General features: G+C 38.7%; 2 protein-coding genes across 2 annotated transcripts in view; one reads left to right on the top strand and one right to left on the bottom strand.

Moving 5' to 3' along the window:
* Window positions 1-12,499, top strand: part of Su(var)3-3 (lysine-specific histone demethylase Su(var)3-3) — a 120,647-nt gene that overhangs the window by 33,054 nt on the left and 75,094 nt on the right. The window lies entirely within an intron of this gene.
* Window positions 7,528-11,892, bottom strand: Tollo (Toll-like receptor Tollo). Its single transcript, XM_088038845.1, has one exon. The coding sequence runs from the start codon at window positions 11,760-11,762 to the stop codon at window positions 8,016-8,018; it is 3,747 nt and encodes a 1,248-aa protein (XP_087894971.1). The 5' UTR covers window positions 11,763-11,892; the 3' UTR covers window positions 7,528-8,015.

Genomic DNA, 12,499 nt, shown 5'->3' with positions numbered 1-12,499 from the left:
CGATTTGCATCTAGCACGCGTGAGATTTGCAACACTAGAGCTCGTTTGTACTCAGCTGTCGAATCCTCGCTGGCGGCGCGTATCCTTCGAAGTCCTTCAACTTGTCTGCAAACTCCGTATTTTCATCTCCTGGCTATATTTTCCGACGGAAATCTATCCGTCGACTTGAAAAACGTGCAGATTTACAACTGCTCATTTTGTACCCGCGATTGAAATTCCTTTCGTTTTTAACGCTCGGACCGTAATGGGATTTCGATCGAGATGGGTGTTCTGTGTCGTCTGTCGCAGCTTAGTTTGTCAGCTTAACTCGGCAGTATGCAAACTCGCCGAGAAACGAAATCGCCAAGAGATTTATTAACTTGATTTGCTCGTTGCTCACCGGTCGCCTCTTCGGCGCAAACCCTTTTACTTTGTTGTGTAACAATTTGCAACACCCGAATTTAAATCCGGTCGTCATCAAAACGAATTATTTTTAACGAATCTTTCTTGGTTGGTATGAGGAATGCTAAGTGGTCGACGAAATTTCTTCTGGCGCGATTTTTAAGACGGCGAGGCTTGCTGGCCAACTGCTGTTGCATGTCGATGGGTGAATGGAGCGTGTCGGATGGACAGAGCAATCTTTAATTGTTGGCTGTCGGGGCTGACGGGTACATTGTTAATCTATCATGGGGATGATACAAACGAAATAAGAAAAAACACACAATATAACGAGGTATGGGAATATTTTTCAAGGTTTATAAAAATCCGAACAATCTCGCATGATCGGTAAATGCTACGACAGCTCCTTCTTTCCAGGGGTGGGAAAGACCGATCGTGTTTAGTTAGCGGAAAAAATCTAAATTTCGACGTTCCTCGGGAAGAGAATAAAGTATCTCCTATATTCGAATTTCATAACAGCAGTCCAGTCGACATGACACCTCTGGGACGTCTTTCTTGGTCGCTTCACACCAGTGACAGGCGAGTAAAGGCTATTCACGTCTTAATATAATTTTTTTATTTTGTTTGAAACGGGTCGATAATTACCGTGTCCCCTGGCGCGTCGAAAATTTCAGTTTGTGTATTCTTATGTATATGCATGCAGTGTAGCGTTTATGATTGCGGACCAATCGTAAATAAAGCTGGTCGCCGTAAATGACAAGACAGTCATAAACCGACAGCTTGTCGGATTCTCAACATAAAGTGCGTGGATTATGGTCCAATGCGTTACCTGTCTTGCGTTATCTACAGATATTACCATCGCCATTCAACACCTGTAAAGCATCCTCGTTAAAAGTTCGAATTATTATGCGACTTTTTCGTTCTTTTCAATTAGAGAACGTTACTATGTTGTCTACGCGCACTTAATAACGGAATATCTACCTTTAGTAAGTGGCCATTAAATCCGAGTATGTACAAGATATAAATGAACGATTTCACCGACTTGCCCGTTCAGATGCAATCAGTAGGTACATATTAGCGACGTTGTTGCGGAACAAGAGAGTCGTTAGCAAGCTTTGTGCAGAAAACCACTGACTCTGAGCATGCATGAATATAGTACCTATCGTGCTATGATCGAATGACATGCAAACTCTCTGAAATAGGAATTGTTAGCAAATACAAATAACAGATGTGTAATGCAAATAAAAGTCATACCACCACACTGACAAATCTTCAGGCAATCGCTCGAGATGATAACATTTTTTGATACTCGTGAGAACACTGTCAAAATTTCCATATTCTTCTGTTGTGAATTGTTTAACTAAGGTTGAAATATGAAATATTACACAAATTATCACTACATAATCTACAGCAATATCTATCCGACAAGAACAAAGTGGTTAGACATGCATGAGCATTAGTGTTTCAGTCAGTTCTTGGATGATGAGAAGAAACTTAATTGGTATCAAAGTTGCATTGTTTTAGGGCAGATAACCGTAGCTACATACTACACGTGTTTCAGTAAGGTAATGCTTCAGTTTTAATTAAACCATAATAGAAAATGACCAGTGACTTGATTAAATAACGCGAATGGCAAACGATAGTTAGGAAAATTTATAGCACCAATCTGCGTTAAAGCGTAAATAGCTATGCGTTTAATGATGAATTATCTTCCCAGATTGCGAATGGTTTAAATGGAATAGAAAATCCAAGTTTACAAATCGCTCAGTAGGTAAGGTGACACTTATGCACCAAAAAAAGTTTTCTAAAAAAATTACCAAATATAGTGTTAGATATTTATAACACAAATGACAAAACCTTGAACCACAAAAATTGCGGTCAATTTGATTTCTTTCTAGACGAAGTCATAACTGTAACAACTCATTGTCGCATTTTTAGCATTATTTCACATCGTTAGTAGATGATCGAAGCCGTCTCACATGCACAACAACAGTTATTCGGAACCATGTAAGGTGTACTTGCTAACATTTGTGTACCTGTATTAAAATAACAACGCGGAATGATAAACGCCGCGTTTCCTGCTTAGATAATCTCCACAAAAACTTAAACTATGCTGAAAACGATTGCTCTTCGTTTGATTTTTTTCTCAGCATCCGGTTAGATATACCCCTTTGAATTGTTTTTGCTCGTTGTACGCTCGAGGGAATAATTATTTTTCTCGTTTTGATGTGGATCAATAGAGCATACCTGCTGGCTCTACAAGTATTGTTTATGTCTCTGAAAGAATTTTGTACGAAACTAAAGATGAAACGGCGATTTTTTTAATTTACTTATCAGAACATCGCCAAATTGGGAGTTATCTGTTGTTAGAGAGCGTCATATTTTAGACGAAATGACTGTTTACCGTTTTCTCAGTACATAAACCAAATCCGCTTCCTTTTCCTTCTTGAGTCAGAGATGGCTAAACAGATAATAATTTATCGCTTATGAGAATTGCAATGTAAAGTTATAAGGGAAAAATATCTCGAAAACCAAGTGGACTTTTTTTCATGATTTTTTTTAATGAAAGCTTGAAAGTATTCTACAGGGGCCCAATTTTTCATATTTTACTTAATTGTTTAAACCTTTTTTTTTTTCAATTTTTGAAGTCTCCGGAACTATGACAGATAAAAGGATAGAAAGATACGGTTTTTACCATCGTTTTTCTGGCATTTTTTTACCTAAGAAAAATGAGATTGATATTAAAAAATCGCGGCAAAATCAATGGGAACACGGCATCTCATTTCAAAATTTCTTAGTTTTGGAGATATGCAGTGTACAACTAGAACTGAAAATTCCCTATATTTAACTAACTTTAAACGTTAAATGTGTGTGATTTGTATTCTGCACAAAATCCCGAATTTGGAAACTAAAAAAAAACACAACTTAGAAGGTAACAATTTTTACAAATGTAAGTACGAATTTCTCTCAATAATAACAATAACGTGTTATCTTTTAAAAAAGCCCAACTTCAATTTTTCAGTTACTGAAAATTTCATGGCTGAGAGAATGTAAAATGTTGAAATAAGAGATTTTTATGGTTTCCACTATAATGTCAAGTAAAATGTAAAAACTAATGACTGTAATTGCAGACTAATTCTATTTTCTAGAAATTATCATTTCAAATTAGCATACAAATTGAATCTAACGTATTAATGGAAACGGATATCACGTACACTACAATTACTAGGCATTTATTTCAATTTTTCAGTAGCTGCACGTAAACTGCAGGAATAAATCCGAGTCGGTATCCGTATCAGTGGAATTTTAAAAAAATACCTGTAAACGTTGAACAATCCTTTAAATGGGCTCTGAGATAGGCACTTCTTCAAAAGCAGTTTCATAGTTTATAATTGAGTGATGGGTGTAACCTCGGTGTTAACTTTTCTAACTGCAGTATTGACGAAAACTCATTGAAATTATTGTGTTTGTACCTTAACCATTGAAGCAGGAAATGATTGAGTTTGGGTGTAGCTCATCGCGTTTTTTTCTTTAATTAAGCTTTAGCGATCTCATTCATATCCGATTATAAACTTAATCGACTCTATCATTTAAAAAGCAAGGGGCGCCCGAGCATGAAGTGCAACGTCTGACTGAAAACAAGGTCTTCTCTCTATTGTGAAGTGACATTTCAATAATACACAAAATGTTCTTTTCACGATTAAATCTAAGGTGTGAAAGTATTTTTTTCACGTACCTAGATTAGAATGTACAAATATTCATCGCGTGACATTACCTAGGTGAGAAACAACAAAGGAATGGGTGTTGCCCGGACAAAATTTGCAGACACTTATCACTTCGTGGATGATTTAAGAGCAAAATACACATCCTCTAACCCTGGAAAAAAAACTTTCGCCGTGTGGGCGGAAAAGGATGCCCGATCGAAAACGAGAGGAACCAATTGAATCGCTAATTAGACATTCCAAAGCAAAAACATTAGACACAATGCACGACCACAATGACTGGTACTTTCACACAGTCGTTGGCCATTACAATTAAATTACCATTCACGTTAACACTACGTTTTTTTTAATCGGAATTCCAAATGAGATTAAAGTAATTTATGGTTGTGTGATTGACGTTCAATTAGCTTTATTGAATTCGCAACAAGGTGTGAAATAATTTCCAAATTCGTAACAAAAGTTGACATTACCAGCGGTTTGTTTCAATCTTTGGCATTTCGGGGTACTATAGTACTACAGTATCAATTGTAGCTTAAGCGTGGTCAATTAAGAGGACAAAAGAATATAATTGGTAGGTATTAGCTTTTCATGGGCAGTTGCTACTGAGCACCCGTAGCTATTTAAAATGTCCTCAAAAGACATTCGTAATCGGTTTAGCATCCTCTTTCTATTGTTAGAAAATAGTTTGTACCTGTACCTGAATCGGAACAAAAAAAGGATTGTAGTTATGATTATGAATATTCCTGGCCTAACCTTTGCTGGCGAAAGGTTCGTGGAAGAGACTTGCTTTCAAGATAAGCATCATATTGACATTCTCAATTTCTAGTTTGTAAAAATGCTGATCATCAAAGATCAAAGTAAAATACCTATTGAGCCGTGAAGTTGCATAAAACTTTTTTGATCTTATTAAAGAAACTCATAGTTGCACTTCGGTTGCACTGCTAGAACCAACAAAACTAAATAATTTTTTATTTATGCAAACTTTTCTACAATAACAAAAGTTACCTAGTAAATAATTGAACGGTTCCCAATTATCAACCACAAGTTATAATTAATCGAAACTGAATACGCATCGGAAGTTGGTAAGCTAATATTAATATGTATTACTTTGAACTTTGGAATTTTTTGTGCTCCACTTAAAATTGGCTCAGGACCAAAGAGTTGCTCCTTTCGTTGTCTGACAATTTTACGACCCCACCATAATCAAATTTTTATTGCCAATTTGAAAATGTTTCTTATAGAGAAACGGCTGTATATAAAAACGTTGCTAATAACCATAAAAATGAAAAGTTGTGACGGGTTTTTAAATTAATTTGAACTTTGGGGATATTAAATTTGAAAATTGTACCCGTCCAAAAACTCAGCAAGTATACTTTGAAATAGGTACTCGTTTCAGCTAAAGACCTGGTCAGATTAACGATGTAGTTGGTAGATGTTCCAAAGCCGACCGTGCACCTAATTAATTTTATTAGCTCTTTATTTTTACAGTGAAGAGAGGTTAATAAGTATAAAATATGAAAGAATCATTTCAAGCAGAATTGTATTGTGCCGGAAATTTGTGAATTTTAAAGTTGGCAAGCTAATGAAGTACCCAATTAAAGAGAACATGGAAACAAAGAATTTGCGAGATGATAATTAAGTTTGATAACATGGAAATTTTAAATTCGAGACGGTGCGGCTTTTTGTCAGTTACATAGTTTGTTAGTCCCGGATTCATTAAAATTTTATCAAATAAAAGAATAAAATTGTTTTGGTTTCGGTACTTAATAATAAATCGGTTGAGGTTCGTAGATTTTCATTTCGAGGAACCTAATTGAGATATAATAAACTTGTTCAAGATCGAAGCCGAAGACAATACAATATTACATTGTAACCTGAAATGATTTCTGCCCGTGAAAATGACAGCTAATTATAACTGTATCTTTTATTTTTATAATCGTATGCAACTCTTGATCTTCATCCGATAGTGGCTGGTCAGTTCACATATTTTAAGTCATGCGTAGACTTCAGGTCAACTGAAAATCTTACCTATCATCGTATGACTCAGCGAAGTTTCTTTTCATAATCAATTACTGCATTTACATTCCAAATAATACGCTTTATTTATTTTTTATAAACAATTAGATTAATTGAATTTATTGGCTTTCTGATTTTGCTTTCTCATTCGCTGTGTTTTAAACAGAACTAAAAGATTATTTAAAACCATGAGATGCATCTAATCATGTGTTTATGTAGACCGGAAACAAGCGTTTACAAGTGCGGTTAACAGTATTTGGTTTGTTGCGAAAAGTAATATCTATCTCAGAACAATGATAAATTCACATTGTTATCATTTTATGACCTAAATAACGTTCCCAATTCCATTTTTCTGATTCACACGTCTTAACCGACTTATTAACGATTCAATTTAAATTGGATTCACAATACAACAATATTTCAGTATTCTTAAAAATTATCTCAGAATTAATTAATTAGCAACAACAATGCTTGGTAAAACTAATATGAACTATCAAAATAAATACTTCAGCGGCAGTTCTTGTTAAATTCAAATGCTTGAATAATTTGTCGGTGGGTTTGTCTGCATCATTAATTTTATTATGGCGTCCAAGTAATGTAATGTCTTAGTGGAATATTTCTAAATTTTATTTAATTTATAGATGAGTGTGCTTCATTAAATTATGAATTATTAACGATTAGAATTTTTATTGGTCGCCTGTTATTACCATATTTATTAATAGGAAAAAGGCTTTCGGTTGTTTCTCCCTGGTACAGTGAATTGCTCGTATCCCATAAACGTAAACCATGGTTCGTTTATAACACCATAAAGTGTAAACGGATGTTTTCTTGGAGAACTTGGATGAGGAGGCGCTGTTAACGTCAGCCATGGTGACCACAAATGAAAACAGTTTATGTATTTTATTGTTAGATTATTCATGATCATTAGTTGTGACAAGGAGAGGGGAGCATTTTTATTTACATTATTTTGGTGGGCGCGTCTCTTTATGTTTTTATTTTACATTTTAAGTCGTAAATTTACAAGAAGATACATTGAAGAAAATCGTTATTATTTTAATATTGGGAGTTGTTGCTATCGTTGTTCAAAAATTTACGTCAGTCGTAAACGTGTTTGTCAAATTAATTTAATAAGTGTCATAAACCCTACTGGAATACCGTCTTTTATGCAGGAAGATTTCCATTTTATAATTTATGACCAATGATGAAAATCTATTATTAGTTATTTTACAGCTCTCTGATTGGCGCACTGCAGTCTTGTGGTGTTGCATTTAGCAGTGACAAAAGAAAAATTTCCAGAACCATAAAAATTTAATACCAGTTAGCATGACCCAACAAGATGATTTTTTTTTTAAATATGACGAATTTTGATTTTTCTCACTTGAATTTGATGGATAAGAAATAAAACAAATGATTAAGAAAATCGCTGTTCAGATTTTATTTTACATTCACAGTAAAAAGGCATTACTAAGTTATTTATAAATAAAATTTACCTACAAATTACGGCATGGTTTTTAAAATGGAATGTAGATTGAAATAATTGTACAAAAGGTAAAAAATGGCAAATATCGTAAAAAGTGATGAAAACAACTTACAACAATAAATACCGAGTATAAAAATATTTAAATATGTACAGTTTTACATACAGTTTTGAACATACTTAGCTATACAAGTCCATATTTACAGCAACAAGTGTTAGACTCCGTCGCAGGTTCGGAGTGTTCCGGGGTCCATGCATTCACCCACTCGTCTATTCTCACGCGGCTCCTTTTTTCAGTCCGGCCGTCACACTCGCGCACTCACACCCCCGGAAAATGACTATCACATCCGGCACTCACATTGCACTCACAGTCTGTATTACGTAGTATCACAATAATTGGTTGACGTAAAGTAGGATCACTGTCATATGTGGATGGCTACGGTCCGTGGAGCACCGCCGCCTCCGCCACCACTTGGAGGATTGGGAGGTTGGCCCCGTGCACTATGTCGATGGACATGGTGATGAACGTGCGGTCCTCTTATAGAACTCCGGTGCCGCTGGTTGTTTGGAACGTCCGGCAGAGCGAATTTCAGCTTTTCCCAAAAAAGTTTGTCACCCCATTGTAAATACACATTAGTCTTGAGGTACAACCGGATGTCGGGATCCAGGTCCTTGTGTGGCACTTCTCCGAGGAGGACCACGATGAGCCGACGGCGTCGGTCGCGTAAAACTTGGTGGTGTGCTGATTTGAACTCGAATCGACACCATTCGGATTTAATAAAATTCTCAGATAGAATCATGATGGTTCGTTTAGATGATTCTACGGCTTGCACGATGGTGTCAGCAAGGAAGGCTCCGACAGGAAAGTCGCGATAATGCAAACACAGTTTGTAGTTGGGTTCCAGGGCGGGCGCTAACACTTCAGCCACCCACGCTTCGTCCTTTGAACTGTAACTCACGAAAGCATCGAATAATTTGTCCCTGTCGTCGCGGTCCAAGTCCGATGACCTATGAAAGACCCGCACCCCGAATTTCGAATGCAACCAGACGCGAACTTCTTGTCGAAAAATAAATAGGAGCAAAATGACGATAATGAGAACGGCGAAAACGGCCAAGGTTATCACAAGCAATGGCAAGTAATCTTGGATTATTTGCCTCTGAATGATGGTCTTCGTGGCTGTTAGGTTACCGTTGATGCTGTTGTCGATGTTCGCGGCGCCCGTACACAAAGTACCGTTCTCTTGACTCACGTAAAATCCAACGTCTGAATTGTCAGCATACATGTCCTCACTGTAATAGTCAATTTCAGTCGTATTGAACACACAACGCACCGAAGAAGCATCCGACACCACGTCACCGCGCACCATCCATTCCCGGAGTTTCTCGGTGAACTCGCACTCGCAAGACCAGGGATTGTACGCTAAAGTCACTTCAATCATTGTTGTCGGCAGTTGCCACACGTCGTATAAATGCAGCCTATTGTGGTCTAACTTCACAACACGCAACTGTCGAAGTCCCGTAAATGTGGTATTGTTTATATGCGTTATGCGGTTGTGTTGCAAAAAAACTTCCCGCAAACTATCAAGTCCTTCAAACTCGAACCCGTGCAGTTCAGCGATCCTGTTTTCATCAAGATGTAGAATATCCAAGTCCTTCAAACCGTTAAATGTACGATTCTGAATTGTTTCGATATTGGAATTGTTCAGAAACAAGATCTTTAGTCTTTTGCGGCCAATAAACGCGTGGCTGTTCAAGGATCGCAAATCGTTACCGTCTAAATAAAGTTGTGTAGCATCCATAGGGATTTGTTCAGGGAGTTTGGTAACGTACCCCCCAGAGGAACAATCGACGACGTTGGCCGACCAAGATTGATCATGATAGCAAGTGCAGTTTGTAGGACACGTCATTTCACAGTCACACGCGTCGAAATCACAGCAGTGGCACAACGCGAAACAATGCGATTCGTAAGTGCACAGGAACTGATAAGGGGCGGCTTCTACGAGAGGCACATAGGTGCGGCCCCGGTTATATAATAATTGGCAGTAAATACTTTCCAAGTCCACGAGTTTTGGTTGTGTTCTGGCTCGATTTCCAATGTTCACTTTTTGCAACCATTCCATGGTGCAATCACACTGGTACGGGTTGCCACCAATGTAAAATTCCGGAAGAGGTTTGTCCGGTGGCACCGCTGAAATTCTCAACGAATTCGGGTCTAAACTCGTGATTTTATTCCCGAATAAGTCAACACGTGTCAGGTTTGGTTTCTTGAAAAACGTGTAGGACTGAACTTTGGAGATGAGGTTGTCATTCAAGAACAGGACTTCCACACTGTTGGGGATTGCACTTCCGGTGATTTCAGTCAGTTTGTTGGCGCTGGCGTCGAAAGTACTCAGAGAAAGAGTCGATTCGATTTCGAAGTAATTGCCCAATTCTTCGATCTGATTGGAATGAATATCGAGCCATTGTAAGCCGGTTGGAATTAGGGCATAGTCAAACCATTTCAACTGGTTATCTGATATGTTCAGCCATACCAGGCTCGGCAATTTGGCAAACAATTCTTGAATGTCCGTTAAATAATTGCCATCCAAGCGAATCGCTTGCAAGTTAACGTTGGCGTCGAATGCACCTGCTGCAACTTTTTGGATCTTATTCCTGGAAAGGTTGAGGATTTTTAACGATGTCATCTTGTCAAAGACCCCTTTTGTTATATTGCCAATATTGTTTTCGGTCAAACGAAGCCCGTACATCTGATTCATGTCTCGGAATGTTTCATTCGTAATCAAATCGATGTGATTTTCGCCGAGATCCAAAGTTTTCAACATGGGAACGTTATACAATACTTCCGGAACTTGTACTAACTTGTTACCGTTAAGATGCAAATCTTGTAAACTGGAGCAGTTTCTTAAGGCTTCGTGATGTATCCAAGATATTTTGTTATTGTCTAGGGACAGTAAAGAGAGCACGTGCAGTCCGTTGAAGGTATCACTTTCAATCTTGGTGATCTTATTATTGGAAATGATTAGCGTATGTAGATTAGAAAGGTTTGCGAACGTATTTTCTGGGATGGTTTCGATGAAATTGTCGTTCAGTCTTAAAATTTGGAGACTGTACAAGTCCCGGAAAACTGACTGTTCTAGTTTTGTGATCCTGTTGTGCGAAACGTCAAGCACAACCAAGCGAAACAATCCTACAAATGTGGCCGCATTTATCCAGTCAGCTGTGATCTCATTATGCGACAAATCAAGTACTAATAACTGAGTTAATTCGCTAAAGAGGCCAGGTGCCAGTACGTTTATGGAGTTGTTCTGCAAGTACATTTCTCTAATGTCCTTCGTGTCAGAGAAGAGTTCAGGCGGCAAACTAACCAAACGGTTATCGGATAGTTTTAGCACGTTGAGGGCAATGAGTCCTTCTAAAGCTCGATCCGCCAAATTCGTGAGTCCGTTCCCTTGAAGGTACAGCTTTTGAAGACGAGATAGTGAGGAAAATTGACTTGGGGGTAATTTGTCGATGTTGTTGCGTGACAAATCGAGAAGACGTAAGTTGGCTCCACAGCTTTCCGACGGATTGTGAGCGAACCGAAAATTTTTCACTTCGCGTAACCGATTCCGGGTGAGATTGAGCACTTCCAATGCGTACAATGGACACAGCACACCATCCGGTAAACTCCACATGTTATTTTCACCGAGATCCAGCCGTTCGAGTAAACGCAACTCGTCCGTGAACGCGTTCGGCGACACTTCCAGGGTCATGGCTGACCAATCTGTGTTGTGAGTCCGTACTGTGAGATTTCGAAGTTCTTTGAGACCTCGGAAAGCACCGTCAGAGAGGTTCCCGATCTTGCAATACTCGATGGATAGCTCGCGGAGTTCGACCAGCGGCTTGAAGCTGCCGGCGCTCAAAGAACTTTGGAAGAACAAGGCGTCACTACATTCCAGACGCAGCCTGACCGTGTGTTGGGGTTGGATCACGCTGAAGTTGGTGTTCTCTAGTTCGCTGTTGATTGTCTGTAGCCGACACACTAGCGCGACGTCGTCTTCGGTACCGCTGTCCACTACCACCCACTTGCACTCGTCGGGCGCTTGGTATCGTAGCGCCTTGCTGAGCGACGCCGACAGTACACCGAAGACGGCGCCGAATAACACCGCACACACCACCGTGGTGCCCATTTTGCGAATCACCAGGAACTACACCATTGTATGCAGCCGTGCCGATGTCTTGTTGCATACCGTGTCCGTCTCGACCGGTGCTCGGTGCTTGACTGCGGACCCTCACACAAGGCCACTCTTTCCTCACCTCTCCGCCGTTCTTGCTACTTCTCCCCGCTCTTTACTAATGCCGAGTCAAGAATAGACTGACTCGGAGGTACTACACTGAAAAAACTGTGAACTGGCGATGCGTTTTTCAGGCAACGGACGTCGAGTTTTCCGTCTGATCGCACGTTTAAATCGCTCGAAGAATTTTACTTCATGTCACTTTGCAGCGAATGGTCCGTATATGTACACATTTTCGAGATCTTCTACACTAAAATTGTAGATGACTTACCACGGTTGTACCTACCAATTGCAAAGAGCGTGAAATAAAGTTAATTGAATTTAACCACTAGGTTGTTTTGCGCCAAATTCCATTAAAAATAACGTGTGATTTTTTTTATTGAAGTCTATGAAAAGCGCCGTTGAATATCCATCATTCAGTAGGTACATGATTAGGCGATGTTTAGTGTGGGTGGAGATTTAAACGCCAGGTTAGAAAACGATTTGCTGTTTATCGTCTAATTAAAATCTTTGTTAACGGCTCGACTATAGCAAACTATATTTCTAAATGTTTGTATGTACCTACAATGCTGATGGTTCTTATCAGAGAACGTGACAATATTTATTATTACTGATTTTCTACTGATTGGGGA

The sequence above is a fragment of the Gnatocerus cornutus genome, chromosome 6, assembly GCF_029298725.1.
Source record: "Gnatocerus cornutus isolate USDA-ARS CGAHR chromosome 6, icGnaCorn1.1, whole genome shotgun sequence".
In the NCBI taxonomy this organism is placed as follows: Eukaryota; Metazoa; Arthropoda; class Insecta; order Coleoptera; family Tenebrionidae; genus Gnatocerus; species Gnatocerus cornutus.
Note: the sequence above shows the minus strand (reverse complement) of the source record. Positions and strands in the feature narration are given on the sequence as shown.